General features: G+C 35.8%; 1 protein-coding gene and 1 pseudogene across 4 annotated transcripts; both read left to right on the top strand.

Moving 5' to 3' along the window:
- Window positions 1–2599: 2599 nt before the first annotated feature.
- LOC137000873 (uncharacterized) lies at window positions 2600–2932 on the top strand (annotated as a pseudogene).
- A 1279-nt stretch (window positions 2933–4211) lies between these two features.
- Window positions 4212–7270, top strand: LOC136996880 (zinc finger protein 862-like). 4 transcript variants are annotated; one of them, XR_010891047.1, is made up of 4 exons: window positions 4212–4596; window positions 4779–5212; window positions 5502–5611; window positions 5678–6166. XR_010891047.1 is itself a non-coding variant. In XM_067358463.1 (4 exons), the coding sequence occupies exons 2-4, from the start codon at window positions 4589–4591 to the stop codon at window positions 6226–6228; spliced, it is 1392 nt and encodes a 463-aa protein (XP_067214564.1). In that variant the 5' UTR covers window positions 4212–4469; window positions 4546–4588; the 3' UTR covers window positions 6229–7270. The 4 variants fall into 4 exon arrangements, 3 of the variants coding, with proteins under 3 accessions (XP_067214564.1, XP_067214563.1, XP_067214562.1); XM_067358463.1 differs by having other exon boundaries at window positions 4212–4469; window positions 4546–4596; window positions 4779–5611; window positions 5678–7270; XM_067358462.1 differs by having other exon boundaries at window positions 4435–4500; window positions 4546–4596; window positions 4779–5611; window positions 5678–7270.
- The last annotated feature ends 11716 nt before the right edge of the window (window positions 7271–18986 follow it).

The following is an 18986-nucleotide window of genomic DNA, read 5'->3' on the forward strand; positions in this document are numbered from 1 at the left end:
ACAAATTAAATACTTTTATTATTATTATTTCAAAATATTTCACATACACTCCAGAGACGCAATCTCTAGGACAATAGTAATTTAACAAATAATAATATTTAAAGTTTTACTTCATAGGTGTAAGTATTTTTATATTACTTTTCGACACAAAGCATTAAAAATTCGAAAATTTTATTCATAAAAATTCAATAGTTTTAAAAGCATACATCGCGGTAACTCAGCCACATTCGATTGCAACTCTGTGAAACAGAAATACGGATTACTATTACATTAGGTCCTAATATAATGCTTTGTGTCGAAAAATAATATAAAAAAATTTACACCTATAAAGTAAAACTTTAACTATTGTTATTTGTTAAATTACTATCGTCCTAGAGATTGCGTCTCTGGAGTGTATGTGAAATATTTCGAAATAATAATAATAAAAGTATTTAATTAAGGAACCATATAAATAATAGTTCGTCATTTCGATATTTCATGGAGAGTGGGCGATTGTTCAAATGTATAACCATTAAAAAATCATTATAAAATCGAGTCCTGAAAAGCCGAACGGCGAGTATGCTGCCTGATGGTGCTCAACGCTCACGGAGCAATCATTGGCGGCGTCGCATGTTTTCTTATAAAATGCATATTTCCGCAAATTTTCAATGAATCGATTTGAAAATTTCCAGAAACCTTCCTTCAATAGTAAGAAAAAAATGTCTCACTGGAGATTGTTTTAAATTTCAAATTTCCTCGATACTTTTTGTTGGCAAAACTAAAAAAAACGTAGTTACCGACTGGCCTCAATTTGCAATTAATTATTAAAAAACAATAGGCGATTTTCAGCTTCTTTATTGTTTTGTAGGCATCGCTAGACTATACTGTATGCGTATACCAAATTTCAAACAATTTCAACAAAATTTGGCCAAATTACGACGATTTATATCTTAAAATCTTATTGAATTTGGAAATAAAAATTGTTCAGTTTTTTATTTTTATTATTAAAAATAAGCATTGAACAAGAAAACTGCAAATAGAAAAAAGTTCCGTCTCGTCATTCTCTACAAGTCTATATTTATAAAAAATTAATTTTGCGACTTCCGAAATTTTCATGCTGTGAGACGTTCGGACAATGCTTTTACAGGATTTCGAGCGCTGAGCGAGTTCTTTAATCCGCGTCCTCAATTATTAGCGAAATCCTAACACGAGTCAATCCTTATTGGGCCTAACTTGATAAATTGAACACTCAAGATATTAATTTTTAAGTTTAAATAAGAGAGAAATATAAAAATACATAATATTTGAAAAATTTTATTTTACAACCTTGATACGTATTTCTCGATATATAATTCTCATTATATTAATATTTCAGAAAGTTTATCCCAGGGCTCAATGACAGGAACGCAAAAGTGATAGAGAATGCAAGAAGGAATGGGCGTTCAATTCAAGAATGAATTCAAGAAACACACTTCTTTATACGACCATCTGTCACGCAAGAGGTAAATTACAAATTTAATTTTTAAAATTATTAAAGTATAGGAAAAGGGATAACAAGCCAGCGCCAGATGTTTTTTTTCTATATATTACAATCTTCTTTAACTTAATACAGACGTTTCGATCATCATATGATCATCTTCAATGTAAATATGTAAAGACGGAGGTCACAAACTAAAATTTAAATTATACCGACAATTAAATTTTAAATTAAGAACTTAAAGAAAAGTATATTCAATAGAAACATATCTCTGAAAATGTGAAACTCAATATTATGCAGAATGTTAATGTTTTAGCTGACAACGGACGCATGTGATAAACGCTTGAAAACGTATGACAAAAGAAAAAAGAGGAGAAAAGAATCACAGTGGAAGAGAGAGGAGTACAGGAAACAAAGACTGAGTGGGGATGCAAAGAAGAAGAGAAAAGTTTAAAGTGATGGTAAAAAATTAAGAATCGTCAGATATGAGTCTGATAAAAATCTGTATCACTTTGCCGATTAAGGCCGTGGTTTTTTTTTTTTTTTTTTTTTTTTTTTTTTTTTTTTTATTATCTTTGATGTGAGTTTTTTGTAGTATGAGGGTTTGTTCTCTAAAATTTCAATTTTTTTCGGTCAAATTTTTCGTGATTTTCTTCTAACCGGTGACAAGAGACAACTGAGGGAGAAACACTATTTTTAATGTTTATTTTATGTTCCTTAAGCCTAGTACCAAATCTCTTCTTTGTCTGTCCGACATAAGTTGCATCGCAATCCTTGCACGAAATTTTATAAACCCGCCACATGGAAATAATTTTTCCAATTCATCTTTTTGTGAATTACTTTAAATCATTGACTCGTAAGTAAGCCATTCAGAATTCATGCTGTTTGGTTAAAGATGCAAATTTTTCAGAGACTATTAATATATAATATAAAACGATACAAAATTTTTTGTTTTCGAACTCATTGCCTTGTGGTTTTTTTTTTGTTGTGAAATTGGTGTTGAGTCTGTCATTTATGTTTTTGAATACGAATTGTACAGGATATCTTTTTTCTATTATGAAAAATTTGCATCTTTAACCAAACGGCATAAATTCAGAATGACTTACTCACGAGCTATTTAAAGCAATTCGTTAAAACACAAAAAGTTTATCACAGACTTTATTTACAGAAACGCAAAAAGAGATAGAGAATGCAAAGAGAAATGAGCATTCAATTCAAGAAACACTTTTAATTCAAAATTGAAGGTAAATTAGTTTTTCTAAATAAATCTTTCATAAAAATTAAATTTGTATTATTAATAATTGTGTTATTTATTACAGCAAATACAAAAACTTTAGTGAGAATGGTTGCTGAGTTATACAATTACAGATGAAAGGTATAATTCAGCGTATCAACAGGATTACATCTACACTAAAAATAGTTTCTTCGATAGAACGTATCAAATATTGTTATCCGGAATTGTCTGAGAGAAGCTGACCTGAGGTCACGAAACCGAGCACGTATGCCAATGTTGACGGCTGCTCATCGACAAGCTCTGCTGGAATACACAAGAAATCACATCGACTGGACTCAGAGGCAGTGGAGGCAAGTTCTTTTCACGGACGAGTCTCGTTTTTGCCTCTTTGTCAATGATTGACGAGTTCGTGTTTAGCGTTAACATAATGAAAGATCCAATTGTGCGTCTGTGTCGCAGTAGATCAAGCGTTTAATCTTTGTATCCTTTGGACACTTTCGGTTGTCATCGAGTACTTGCAACGATAAGCTGTACTATTTTGTCTAGCCTTGCTGCGCTTCTCTTCGTCGCGCAATGTATGGGCACCTCTAAAATGACGATTTCTCTTCGATTCGCCTCAGTGGGCGCGTATTTTAATATTGCCGAGGTCTGTCTCATCCCCTGCAATATACGGTGTAAAGATAGATATATTTTGACTCTTCGTTTCGCCTACCTACCGTCCATTGAGGCACGGCGAAGAGAAGCGTCCAGACGAATTTTTTGTATATTCTATCGTGTACGCTATAGCAAAATTTGTATTTGCCTTATTTCGATAAAGCACTCTTGATTTTATCGTTATTACGCTTATCTTATTTAAAGTTTAATGAAAAGAAGAATTTATTGGAAATGTTTTAAATCCGACAATATTAAATAATTTAAATAAATCGATAGCACCGGGCACTCGTAACCTGGATTATCACCTTTACAGTGATTTCAACTCGAAATCGCTGACACTATGGCACCGCGATAGAGGAAACATGCACACAAGCGAAAATCGGCTACGTTATGCGTCCGTGTGCTGGTACGGTACCGAAACGGTTCAGCGCATTGTTGTAACATAAAATAATATTGTTGCGTCCGAATATTAAAATTGACAGCCCGAAATTGCCCGAACAATATTTAACAAAACACGCACAAAGAACTGAACACAATTTAATAGTCAAACACTTTAATTGTTAAACACTGAATAACACAAACGTAACGAGAAAAAGAATACAATATGCTGAAGCTATCAGATACGCGTCCGCACAACCTAACAGCTAGCATAATTCTGACCAGTGATGCAAGATCGAGCATCCTGCATCAAGAACCGCATGAGGGGAAGAGTCCCCACCATAGCGGCACCACACAAACGAGCATCGCTGATGTCACGCGTCCGTGTGCGCTCGCCGTTCCAACAGCGTACGACTCATACGCAGTGTTGCCGTTTCTATTACAATTGTATTTTTTTATTACATTTTAACCTATTTTAGTACGTCATTACAGAACACCTTATATCTATTACATTTTCAAGAATTTGTTACAATTTGTTACATGTGTTTCACTTGGCAGTTAATATGAAACACTGATGGCTCCTGCATACAGGACGCAATAAGGGCGACACGGTAACCAATCAATTTTTCGCTCTTATGGAAAAATAAATTGATTGGCTATCGCGTCGTCTTTTGCAGTGCGGTAAGCGTTATCGTTCTATGTGCAAGAGCCATGATCTATGGTCTATCTTCTACAACATCTATGATAGTAAGTTATGAAGTGAAAAGTGAAAATAAATGTATGCTCAAAAACAGAAAAAAACCTTAATATATGAATTGTCAAGGCATAAACGAGAAACACTAAGATCTTTCTGCCCATATGCGATAATGGATAAGTAAGTAATTTTTTAAATATATTTATGTTTTATTCTTGTAAACATTTTTATTTTAATACTGCCAATTGCAGTTGCACTTGGGTTTTATATATAGTTTTATATATATATTATAATTTATATAATTTTTAATTTGAATTTTTATTTATTTAATTACAAAATAAAAATAAAATTGCTTATTTCAGGTTTGTTATAAAAAAGCATCAAGAAGCAGTGGAAAAAAAATCTGAAGAAACCAATACCAAAACTAATGCTGTTGGTAATGATTGCAGTCTTCCACTTGACACAATTATACAATATAATAACAAGGACAGTAGCGAAAGTGAAAGTGATGTTGAGATGGTAGAAGAAAATATAACAAAATCAAAGAAAAAGAAATATACCCAAAAGTTTAAAATTGAATGGAAGCAGAAGTGGACTTGGCTTGAAAACATAAAAGGAAGTTCTTACTGCACTCTGTGCAATAAAACTTTAATGGGTGGAATAACACACTTAGAAAGACATGCACAAAGTAACATGCACAAAAAACAAGAAATATATCTATCTAAAGTATCAATGACAGATTTGAAAATATTATATTCGAGAAATACAACAGTACGAGTAGCTGAACTGAAACTATGTATGTTTCTTAGTGAGCATAATTTACCATTTAGGATACTACAGCATTTGCCAAAGTTGATTCAAAGTGTTTGCCCTGACTCAAACATTGCTAAAGAAATTAAATGTAGCAGAACAAAGGGCACACAGATTTTAAAAGAACATGTAGCACCTTGTAGCATGATGGAAATATGTAACATTTTAAAAACAACGAAGTTTTCACTAATAATTGATGAGACAACTGACATTTCTGTTATAAAAAGTTTAGCTGTAGTTGTTCGATATTTTGATACGATAAAATTAATTATTAGGGATAGGTTTTTAACTTTATTGGAAGTGAAATCTTGCACAGCAGAAGATCTTTATAATTCCATAGCGTTTTTCCTTGAAACAAATGGAATACCTTTTGAAAATATGATTGGTAGGTATAAATAAGTATTTGTATGTGTGTGTATATGTGTTTTATTAAATAAATTTTATGTTATAGGATTTGCTGCAGACAATTGTGCTGTCATGATGGGCGATTCCAATGGAGTACAAGCCCGATTCAAAAAAAAAATTCCTAATTTATTTGTATTAGGATGTGTCTGCCATTCTATGCACTTATGTTCATCAGCTGTCTGCCTAAAGTTACCATCAGCTATGGAAGATTTAGCAAGGGATATTTACAGCTATTTTAAAAATAGTTCAAAGCGTTTAAATGAATTTGTTGAACTTCAAACATTTTTACATTTAAAGCCACACAAAATTTTAAAAGTCAGCCAAACTAGATGGCTATCAATTGAAGCTGTTGTTAATCGGATTTTAGAACAATGGACTGCAATAGAATTATTTTTCACCCGTGCAGCTCTTGAGGACAACTTACAATCAGCAAAGACAATTCTCAATGCTCTGAGAAATCCTATTTATAAAATTTATTATAGTTTTCTTTCCTTTATTTTAGAAATCATTAATAAAATTAATCTTTTATTTCAAAGTAGGAAACCTCTAATTACTCAATTATTAACTTCAATTGAAAAATATTATATTCTAATTTAAAAATGCTATTTTAAGAACGATTACTTTAAGAATTAGATTATTTTAAGAACGATCAATAATACTCCTTTAACTTTAATAGATCCTGCCAATGTTAAAGAATATTTAGAGATAAATAAAATGTATTTTGGAGCAAAAACTGAAATACTGTATACAACTGTGAGCTCCACAGAACTTCATTCTTTTAAAGTTAGAGCTTTAGATTTTCTTGTAACAGTGTCGCAAGAAATTAAAAAAAGATTTGATTTTAAAAATAGAACACTAAGGTTAATAGAAATGCTTGACCCAAAAAACGCTTTAAGTGGAGAATATACATCAATTGTTCCTCTTATTAACGAATTTCCCAATTGCGTTACATTAAATGATTTGGAAGCTCTTAACTTAGAATGGAGATTATTGCCAGAATATAAAGAAAAATTGTCACATTTTGAAGAAGCTGAACAATTTTGGGTAAAAGTAGGTTCAATAAAAGTAGGAAATGAATTAGTTTTTCCAAGATTATATAAATTTGTCACAGCAATATTGTCTTTACCTCATAGTAGTGCGACAACAGAGTGTATTTTTTCTAATCTCAATCTGATAAAAACTAAAATCAGAAATAGATTGCATATACAAACATGTAATTCTCTTTTACATGCCAAAGAAACATTATATAATACAGAGTGTTATAAATGGGAGCCTTCTAAAGAATTATTAAAACAATTTTCAAAATATGCTTTCCATAATAACTATGAAAATGATTGTGATGACATAATATTAAAATAGTTTTATTTTTATATGTAATAATAACAGTATTTTGTGATTATGTGATTATTATGACCTGATAATTTATTTACTTTAAAAGCATAAAAGGCTACATGTTGCAATATATTGTTAATTAATTATATATTGCGATCTCGTATGTTTATTAATAATATATAGTTTATTTGCTAATATAATTTTTTAGTGCAATATATATTTTGTTTCTTTTGTACAAGATTAAGGTTCTTCTGTACAAAGTTTTGTATAAGAATAATAAAAAACTGTTTTTTATCAAATAAAAAAATATTTAAATTTTATCTTACCTAAATTTCAAATTTTTCGCTTAATTTTTATATTAAATAACACAAACATATATATATATAATGTAGTACATATATATATATGTATTTATATATAAACTTATGTATTAAAAATATAAATTAAATATATATTTATATTTTATTACAATTTGTTACATTTTGCCACCAGATGTCAGTACATTTAATATTTTCGTTGCGGCAACACTGCTCATACGCTATTGGAACGGCAAGCGCACACGGACGCGTGACATCAGCGATGCTCGTTTGTGTGGTGCCGCTATGGTGGGGACTCTTCCCCTCATGCGGTTCTTGATGCAGGATGCTCGATCTTGCATCACTGATTCTGACAGTCATAGAAAATCGATAATTCAATAAACATTAGTGAGTTTCTATGGTAACATTAACACATGACATTTAATTTATTACAACTCTTTTACAAACTAACAAATAGTTCGCTAATCAATTTTGCCATAGCAATGCGGCAAAGATAAACGGCGCGTAATTCATGGTACGCAACATTATTTATTATTACGTAACGTAAAATAATATTTGTTATTTTGAGAACAATCGCAATAATTACAATTAACATATATTGTAAGATATCTAGTTTAATTGAATTAGATATCGATTAGTCAGGAATTAATAAGAGGGGAATTGGAATACATCGATAGCACTCACGTATGAAAACGAACTTTTATAAACTTTATTATTAGTAAAGTTATTTAATACACCATAAATAATATCTCGCACTGTGATACGAAGATTTTATTACTAGATCTCGTTTAATGGGGTACGCGATAACACATAGAAACTTCGAGAAAACCGTATCACGATTACAAATCAGAAAAAGCGTCCGAATGGTCGCGCGTCTCCCGAAACAAGACAACCGCTTAGTAACAGATCTTCGCCTCAATCCCTCTGTTTACATATTTCCTTGGTAACGCATTTCGCAGCTTAAACCAACATCTTAATACAATTGAAATGCGCGCTCACACATGAATACAAATAGCTTGAATTTATAACCAATCAGGAATCATTCAATCATTACATATTCAGCCTACAGAGTACGCTATCTTCTGACCAAATACGCATGACATAAAAGTCACCATTAAAAACTTTACAGTTTGGCCAGCCTGAAAATGTCATTCGTCTCGAATAATTAACAATTTTTGAAAATAAAAATTTCAATAAACATTTTTATTATAAATTAAATTACCAAATAATACTAATTAACCCTTCTTTTTTTTTAAACAAATAAACTTTTTTTTTAAACAAATAAACCTTTCTTTAAACAACCAATTACTCAAAAAAAATCTCTAATAAATACCTTCACTGAGAAATATTGAAAAATTCCTTTACACAATCATTTGTCGCTAATAGTTTCATTATTTACAACAAGTTTCACTCAAGGTTTGATTCTGTCAGAGGACAAAATAGAATTATATGGCCTAGGAGAAAGATTGAAACCTGGTATATCAGTAATGACATATCTATTATTATTTAAAACTTTAGCCACTTGGTAAGGACCTTTATACTTAGGCTTAAATTTTTTATTTTCACCTGGTTTAACAAAAGTATCTCTTATAAGCACATATTCCCCTTCTTTATATTGAGATGGTTTTGTATGATGTTTATCATAATATATTTTATTATAATTTTTAATTTTTTCAATGGCTTCTAAAGCAACTTGACGATTTGTCTCTCTTTCTGAACAAAAATCCAATTCTGTCTTTAAAATTTCTTTCAAAAAATCAACTAAATCTGCATCAGCATGATTCTTCTGATCATAACCCAGAAGAAGCTTTGACGAAGACGTCTTTAATGAAGAATGAAAAGTGTTATTGATTACATATTGGACAGAGCCAAGACATGCATGCCAATCTTGCAAATCATCAATTAACTTTTGTAAAGAAGATTTCAAAAAACGGTTAACTCTTTCTACTAAACCATTTGCCCATGGGGCAGCGACAGCAATCAAGCGATGTTTGATTTTTCTTTCTTTAATAAAAGATTCAAACTCAAGTGAAGTGAAAGCAGTTCCACGATCTGAAATAATTAATTTTGGATTTCCAAAAATCTGAAATAAATTGACCAAATGTTTAATAAGTTCTTTTGAACTTGTAGACATAACGGGAAATAACCATGTAAATCTGGTAAAAGCATCGACTACCAAAAATATATGTCTAAAACCCTGCTCAGATTTATTTAAAGGACCGAAATGATCCATATGAATTATTTCAAACGGAGTGGAAGAACTTTCTGTGATTTGCATCTCACCTTCACGAGAGTTTGGCGCCGTATTTGCCAAAAGACAAACAATACAATTATCAATATGATTTCGAACGCGTTTACGCAACGAAGGAAACCAGTAATTCTCAGTAATACCTTGGAAAGTTTTTTCCATGCCACAATGAGACATATCATCATGATACACACGTATTACATTTTGAATCATTGATTCTGGTACATAAAATCGAGATTTGTCTGGCCCCTTTCTGAAAACTAAACCGTTTATCAATTCAAATTTTTCATGATCTGTATGTTCAAGATCCTCAGCAATTGATTTAATATGCGAATCACTTAATTGTCGATATTCAAGTTCACGTTCCATAGGTAGAGATGAAATTAAAGAAACTACTCTACTTAGAGCGTCCACATGAGCCATTTTAACTCCAGGTCGATGAGAAACCGTAAAGTGGTACGCTTGTAATCTCAAAGTCCATCGAGAAATACGTGGATTTAAATGCGCTTTATTTAAAGCATACACAATCGCATGACAATCCGTAATAACCGTAAATTGAATTCCATATAAATATATGTGAAATCTCTCGATAGCTTTTACCACTGCTAACATTTCAAGCTCGAAACTGTGGTAACGAGATTCAGCATTATTAGTCGTCTGACTGAAAAAAGCCACCGGAGCCCACAAACCTCTTTCTTGCTTTTGCATGAGAATTGCCGCTAAAGCAATCGAACTCGCATCCGTATGTAGTTGCGTTTCAGCCAACGGGTTATAAAGACGCAAAACCGGATAAGAAGTCAATGCGCATTTAAGAGATTTGAAAGCTTGACGACATGCAGCATCAAAATGGAATTTAACCGTTTTACGCGTTAAACTATGTAAGGGTCTGGCTATGAGAGCATAATTCTCTATAAATTTTCGAAAATAATTTGTAAGACCAAGAAATCGTTGAAGTTCAACTAATTTTGTTGGTTCTGGAAAATTATGAATCGCTTCCGTATGACGCGAACTTAAAGTTATGCCAGAAGCAGACACAATATAACCAAGATACTCAATTGTATTTTTGAGAAATAAACATTTTTTATAATTAAGCTCAAACGAATATTTCTTAAAAAGTAAAAGAACCTTATGCAAAATTAACAAATTCTCATTAACCGATGAAGTCGGAATCAATATATCATCAATATATACAATTACTTTATCGTCACGTATAAGAGGCTGTAAAATATGAACAATTCTTCGCTGAAATTCCGCGAGAGATTCACAGTAACCAAACGGCATTCGATTATATTCATATTGCCCGTCCGGAGTGGCAAAAGAAAAGAATTTTGTGTGCTCCGGATGGATTTTTATTTGATGAAAACCATCCTTGAGATCTAACAATGTGAAAACCGATTTATCAGAAAGCCTGGCCAGACAATCTTCAATAAGCGGAAAAGGAAATTTTTGCTTAACAACTCGATCATTCAAAGGACGTAAATCTACACATAAACGCAAAGTTCCATTCTTCTTGCGAACAGGAACGACACGCGCACAGTATGGAGACGTACTTATTTTAATAATATTACGTTTTAAAAGATCGTTAATAATTTGACGAATCTGTAAACGCTCCGACCAAGCAAAACGTCGCGGCGCATAAGCATATGTCGATTCATCTTTTAAGTTAACTTTAACAAAATAGTCATTGCTCGCAAGAGAAACAGTTGTATTCTTAATTTCTTTAATTAGACTAATGACTTTCTGGTCTACTTCTGTACCAAAATCAGTTTTAAGTTCCGAGAACAATGTGTCTTCAGTTAACGATGCATCTTCCAATACATCCCCCGCCGAAGCAACCTCATTAAATATTTTTAATCTATCATCTGCAAAATTATTAGACGGATGATAATAGACTGATATTTCATTCTTTTCAATAAAATCTCGACCAATTATTAAATCCGCAAAATGTGTATCTTTTTCAAAAACAAGTAAATCTATTTTTCCATTAAAACTTGGAAGAGACTCTAAATTAATCAAAGTCGAAATAGACCCGAGAATAGGAATTGGATTTCCAGAAACCGACTGATAAGAAATTAACGGTTTATTTATTACAATATTCGATTCACCAAAAAACTTTTTAAATATGGAAAATGAGACAAAAGAAACGGGACTACCGGTGTCAAGTAATGCAGACAAAGTACAAGAAATATTATTCAAAGCAACAACCTTAAAAATTGAATCCTTCGTATCCAACCTTCGGGGAAGAGCTTCTCTTACAGCAGCAACAGACTCCGATGTACCTTCTGAAGAGTCCACTGCAGCGACAGGATTGGAGAGAGGGGAATTCGTTGTCTTCTGCTGCTCCTTTCTTTTAAGCTTGAAGCAATTGTCCTTTACATGACCACGAGTACGGCAATACACGCAGAAAATGTCTTTTAAATTCTCATCTTTATGAGCTTTTGAATCCGATTTAACAGATGAAGCACTACTGTCTTTAATCTTTTCTGACTTACGCGAAACCAGAGGAGATTTTCTTTGCGAATCACTGTAAGTCACTGTAATTTTATGCATTTTTTGCAAAAAAATATCCACAGTATCAGCTTCTAAGGAAGAAGCAACTCCGCGCAAAGAACGGCTTGTAATTCCAGTGATTAAATATTGAATTGCATCACTGTCCGACAAATTCAAACTTTGCATTAATACCAATTTATCAGTGGCGTAATCTTGAAACGATTCCTTTGAAAATATCCATTTTCGGGCTTCTACTTTCTGCATTATTACTTGCAGCAAAACCTTTCTTTCAAATCTTCGAAGAAGGGCACGTTTAAATTCTGACCAAGATTCTAACACTGAATCTGGACACAAATCAAACCATCGGCGCGCTGATTTCACGAGCTTGCTCGTCGCAGCCAAATACGTAATTTCAGATGAAACTCCATGTATTCTCGAAGCACGTTCAACTCTTCGCACCCAAATGTTTACGTCCTCATCTTCTGAACCACCAAAATTTGGAATTTGCGAAAAAAGTAATTGCACTGCTTGAGCTGGCAAAACTGACGAAAGAGCAGAGCGACGCGACGAATCAGGAGCGTCAATTCGAATTTCTTGCACCGGCGACGCCGCACGCGACACCGAATGATGCACTTGATTTGAAATGTCTGGAAATTGATTAGCACCACTGTTTTTAAAAGTCAATGAAGCAATTAATTGATGCATTTCTTGTTGTTGTCGATCCAATTGTTGTTTCATAAACTCCTGTTGAACTCGCAATTGTTCTTGAAATAATAAACACAATTGTGAAAGAGAAGAATTTGATGATGCTCCTTGGCAACCTTCTGTTATTTTGGCATTTGTTTTTTCGCAATGAGTTGTTACCACCTCGTTGCTAGCCGAATCCAAAGGTGTAACACCTGACAAAGGAAGATCGGGACCTTGAAATCCTTGCAATCCAAAATTTTCAGAAAAATCTAGCAAAATTTCGATGCATTTTTTCTTTGTATTTGCAGGATGTAGTCCTTGTTTAACGATCTCGCTCCGAAGTCCTTCGAGCGTCATCGATTCTAAATGTTTACGATCCATAGCGATTTTCTATATGATGCACTACGCTGAAAGTTCCTGATCAAAACACAGCGTGACCGCTAATCGCAAAAGTTTGTGTTTCACTGTAACACGAAACGAGCAGAAAAAGCGTAACCGTTGAAAGTCTAAAAACGCACTGCTCCGAAAAAAGTTCACCGACACACGAAAAAAGAGCGCACACACGCGAAAACTGTATTCTCGCGGACCGATTATTTGAATATATCCCACTTCTGAAGAATAATTACTGTAAGATATCTAGTTTAATTGAATTAGATATCGATTAGTCAGGAATTAATAAGAGGGGAATTGGAATACATCGATAGCACTCACGTATGAAAACGAACTTTTATAAACTTTATTATTAGTAAAGTTATTTAATACACCATAAATAATATCTCGCACTGTGATACGAAGATTTTATTACTAGATCTCGTTTAATGGGGTACGCGATAACACATAGAAACTTCGAGAAAACCGTATCACGATTACAAATCAGAAAAAGCGTCCGAATGGTCGCGCGTCTCCCGAAACAAGACAACCGCTTAGTAACAGATCTTCGCCTCAATCCCTCTGTTTACATATTTCCTTGGTAACGCATTTCGCAGCTTAAACCAACATCTTAATACAATTGAAATGCGCGCTCACACATGAATACAAATAGCTTGAATTTATAACCAATCAGGAATCATTCAATCATTACATATTCAGCCTACAGAGTACGCTATCTTCTGACCAAATACGCATGACATAAAAGTCACCATTAAAAACTTTACAATATGTTTATTCATTGCAAAGAATATTAGTTGTTCCGCATGTTCTGCAGAAACATGCACGTGTGTCGGTTATAATATTTCCTGCGCAACTAAACACACGTTCAGATGGAATACTGGTTCCTGGTAGTATCAAATATTTTTCCGCAATATGACATAAATTTGGAAAATCTTTTGAATGATCGTTCCACCAGAGTGGTGGATTCTTTTCTAAATCTGTTATTGGAGATTTGATATAATATTTTCATTCCGTATCCACCAACTCCTCGAATGTCTCAAATATATGAGGCACCTTCTGCAGATGCAACATGCCAATAATAATCATTGTTGGCTATTTGGTAATTAATAATTTAAATTATTGAAATATTTAATTGAATTAGTAAAATGTAAAACAAACGTTCAGATTTATGTAATTAAAATTATTGAACTAATGTGAACATTTTTCTTTTATTTTTTAAAGAGATTCTGGATATCCATTGGAACCATGGTTGCTAACTCCGTATCCTGAAGTACAGCCAGGTACACAGGAGAAATATTTTAATCAAAGACACGGTACCACGCAAAATACTGTAGAACGTTGTATTGGTGTTATGAAAAAACGATTTCGATGTCTTAGACATCGTTCATTAGAATATACATCACAGAAAGCAGGTCAAATTATTAATGGCTGCGCAGTATTGCACAATATGTGCATACGTGCAAAAATACCTTTTCCTTCAGAACCTGAAGAGGCAATTATGGCTATGGAAGATGAGGTGAATAATTTTGAAATACAACCAACACCGGAAGGTTGAGCCATATTTAATGAAGGGCAGAAAACGCGCAATAATCTTGCAGCTCGATTGATAAATATGATTAATGTTATATAATATTGATATAAAATAATGTTATATTTAAAAAAAATGTAAAATTACTTAAACTACTTAACTTAATAATATAATGTAACTACTTAAAACTACTAATAAAATATATTATTATAATTGTTATAACTTGAAATGTTATTTATTGTAGTCACACATAAAATACATTAGATCAAGTGGAAACTAATAATCAAAAGTCTCTGAAAAAGTCCGTCCTATCTTTTTTGTCTCTTTTCTTCTTTCTGGCCCGTACCTCCTCGCGCGACCCCTTCCCAGACTCGACTGTGGGCGAGTCCACAACACTCCTTCCCCTTACAAGTTGAGGCGGTTCACGGGCCTACGGATACGGCCCGAACGGCGAGGTTCTTGTGTCTGCTTTCCGTAATCCTTTTCCAGCTGCTTTTCTGTTATCTCTGACGGATTTTCATCTTCAACTGCCGTGCCCCATGCTTCTGCATGAGCTTGCTGAGGAGTCCCCGCCTGGTGATCTTCTTCAAGTAGTCCTTCCTTACTCGAATTTGCCAGTTCGGAGACTGATGGTGTGTTTCTGGTCTGAATGTTCAAATGACTCGGCGATCGTACTGTGGACTCCGGTATCGACTCGACGGTGGTGGCTGCGACCGGTTTTCGGATGATCTGATCTAAGTGACGTTTCTTTTGGTCCCCGTCCGGTGTTTTGATTGTAAAGTTTCGTGAGCCATTGATTTCTTCAATCTTCCCAGACTCCCATTTAGGGCCTCTGCCAAAATTTCGATATAATACGTCATCGGATACTGAGAGTTTTCTGTTCTGCAGCCAAGGCTTCTCTTCTCCTTTCTCTTCGAAATTTTGGCTCGTTTCGGGGTGAAATTTGTCCAACAGTGTACGCAGTCGTCTCCCCATTAGTAGCTCCGCCGGTGATTTTCCTGTTGTAGCACCCGGTGTCGATCTTAGTGCCAGCAAGATGTTTGCCAATCCTACTTGCCACTCTCGCGCAGGTATTTTTTTCAGTTGATGTTTCAGTGTTTGAACCATTCTTTCCGCTAGTCCATTTGATGCGGGATGGTACGGTGCTGTTTGAATGAATTTTATTCCGTGCTTCTGAAGGTACTCCTTTACCTCAGCTGCCACAAACCCGGTACCATTGTCCGATACGACTACGTCTGGAATACCGTGAGTTGCAAAAGCTTCTCTGAAGCCTTTTATCACGGTGTTGGCTGACATTGACCCTCCAGTTTCTTTGACCTCCGGCCATTTCGTGTGGGCGTCGACCATGACTAAAAAAGTATGTCCCATTATGGGCCCCGCAAAATCGACGTGAATGCGTGACCAGGGTTTCCCAGACGGTGCCCAACTCACCGGTTCCGCCTTTCGGGGTTCTTTCCTCGTCTGTACACACGCTGCACAGTTACCGATCATTTCTTCGATGTCTTTGTCTAACGCCGGCCACCAGACATAGCTGCGGGCGATAGCCTTTGTTCGGTTTATACCTTGATGTACTTTATGAAGAAGCCCCAGGACGGCAGCTCGCAAAACTTTTGGAACAATCACGCGGCTACCCCACAGCAGACAGCCTCGCAATACCGATAGAGATCCGTTTCTATGCTTCCACGGTATGTAATCCGGTTCATTAGGAAGTTCTTCGATAGTTCCGTGCAGGACTGCTCTTCGGACTCTTGCCAGCACTTGATCTTTTGACGTCGCCTGTTCGATGTTTTTAGCGGTTAATGGTGATCCTGTCGGCGCTTCTTCCAGGAGAAGCACGTCTGCCGGTTCCGGGAAACTTCTCTCCTCTCCGGGCAATGGCAATCTGCTGCAAGCATCCGCGTTCGCATGTTTTTTTCCTGGCCTGTAGTTCAACACAAAGTTGTAGCTGCCCAAAATCAAATTCCATCTGAGCATTCGAGGCGATAATGTTTCTGGCACGGCTTTTCCTTGTTTTAGCAGCCCCAACAGCGGCTTGTGATCTGTCAGGATGGTTACCGGGCGTCCCCAAATGAATCTGTGGAATTTTTTGAGTCCAAACATTATCGCCAGAGCCTCCTTGTCGATTTGCGCGTAGTTTTTTTCGCTTGTCTGCAGAGTTCTTGAGCCAAACGCAATCGGTGCCTCTGATCCATTTGGTAGCTTGTGGGATAGCACTGCCCCCACGCCGTAAGGTGACGCATCGCACGCTAACAATAGAGGCAATGTTTGATCGTAATGTGTCAGCACCCTGTCCGTCGTTAGCAACTCCTTAGATTGCTGGAAAGCTTGTTCCTGTCTTGAACCCCATACCCAGGTCGTCTTCTTCGACAGTAGTTCGTAGAGAGGTCCTGCGACCGACGCTTTATTTGGCATAAATCGTTCATAAAAATTCATCAAGCCTAAAAACGACTCTAGTTCTGTTCTATTTCTCGGTGGTGCCGCTTCTTTTATTGCTCGAACCTTCTCGTTCGTAGGGTGCACTCCCTCGGCGTCTATTCTGAAACCCAGGAATTCGACAGAGTGTCTTGCAAATGCGCACTTATTTTTATTTATACGCAACCCTACCTCTACGAAACGCTTCAAAACTTCTTGTACTCTTTGCCAGTGTTCGTCTACCGACCGACCTGCGATTAGAATGTCGTCTAAATAAACGATGATTCCTTCCAGTCCCCCGAGGATGGTTTCCATCAGTCTTTGGAAACATGCCGGAGCTGACGAGATTCCGAACGGAAGCCTTTTTACCCGAAACAAGCCCTTGGTGGTGTTCAGTGTTAGCATCTTCGACGACTCCTCGTCCACACGTACTTGTGTATATGCCCGGTCTAAATCAAGTTTGGTGAAGACTCTTCCTCCAGCCAATATCGCCAGACCTTCGGTTATAGTCGGTAGGGGATAGACATCTGTTTTGATAACGGTATTCACCGTGCCCTTGTAGTCGCCGCAGATACGGATGTCTCCGTTTCGCTTCAGCACCGGGACGATGGGTGTTGCCCAATCGGATTGATTTACCTGTTCTAATACGTCTTCTTTTACCATTCGTGTTAATTCTGCTTCCACTTTCGCTTGCAGAGCTAGCGGAACCGCACGATGTCGCCTGAAAATTGGTCTTGCCCCCTCGTCTAATACGATCTTGATGGGCGCTCCTCTATAACGTCCCAATTCTTGGCGAAAAACTTCTTTGTACTGCTCTAACGCCGGTGGCAGAGCCTCCTCTTGCACCCAATGTGTTCCGCTTACCGAGATCCCCAGTGTTCCGAACCAGTCCCGCCCGAGCAGATTTGGTCCGTTGTTTGCCATGATCATCAGCCGCAGCTGTGATTTGATACCTCGGAACTGTACTTTGACCTTGCACTCCCCCAAGGTTTCCAGTTGTTGTTTCGACCAAGTTCGGAGGATTACTTTGGAACTTTCCAGCTTCTTACCGGCAGGCCATATTCTGTTAAACGTTTCTCGACCTATGATAGTGTGTCCAGCTCCTGAATCAATCTCCATTTCTACCGGAAATCCTTCAATCATTATCGATGCTGTTCGTTTGTCGGTAGTTTCACGTGCAGATACGTTGAATAGGTAGCTAACCGAACTGCTTTCTTCATTATCCTCTTCTGTATGATGGCATTTTGATGTCTCTTTCTTCTTTTGTCCTTCGCATTTGTTGGATGAATCTTTCTTTCCATCTTTTTTTTTCTTGAAACAAGCTCCTTTGATGTGACCAATTTTTTTACAGTATCTGCACTCTGTCTGAATGTGTGTACAAGTTTCTGGGAGGTGACTCCCATTACATCTGAAACACGGTCGTTTTTTGCTTTCCTGTTGTTTATTTATTGTGCTTTCCACCTGCTGACCAGTGTTATAATTTGCTTTCAATTCCGAGATGTTCTTGTTCGCTGACTCGTCTGCCAACGCTGCATCTTTTACTTTCTTGAACGTAAGGTCAGCGTCAGCCAACAGTCTTCGTTGAAGTCGCTCATCTCTCATTCCGCAAATCAATCTATCCAATAACATTTCTTCCAAATCCGTGAACTCGCAGTGTTCGCTTAACCTCCTGAGCTCCGCTAAGTAGTCTGCCAACGTCTCATTTTGCAGTTGATCCCGGCGATTAAATTTGAATCTTTGCACAAACTTACTGGGTCGTGGGTTGAAGTGTTCGGACAACAGTGTGATGGCCTCGTTAAATGTCAAATCGCTCGGTTTTCTAGGAGTAGTCAGTGACCGTAGTGTGGCGTATGTTACCTTGCCGCATGCTGAATAAAAAACTGCCTTTTTCTTGTTTTCTGAAGTGATGTCGTTCGCCTCAAAATAAAATCCTAATTGTTCACGGTATACT

This window comes from Linepithema humile, chromosome 6 (genome assembly GCF_040581485.1).
Source record: "Linepithema humile isolate Giens D197 chromosome 6, Lhum_UNIL_v1.0, whole genome shotgun sequence".
In the NCBI taxonomy this organism is placed as follows: Eukaryota; Metazoa; Arthropoda; class Insecta; order Hymenoptera; family Formicidae; genus Linepithema; species Linepithema humile.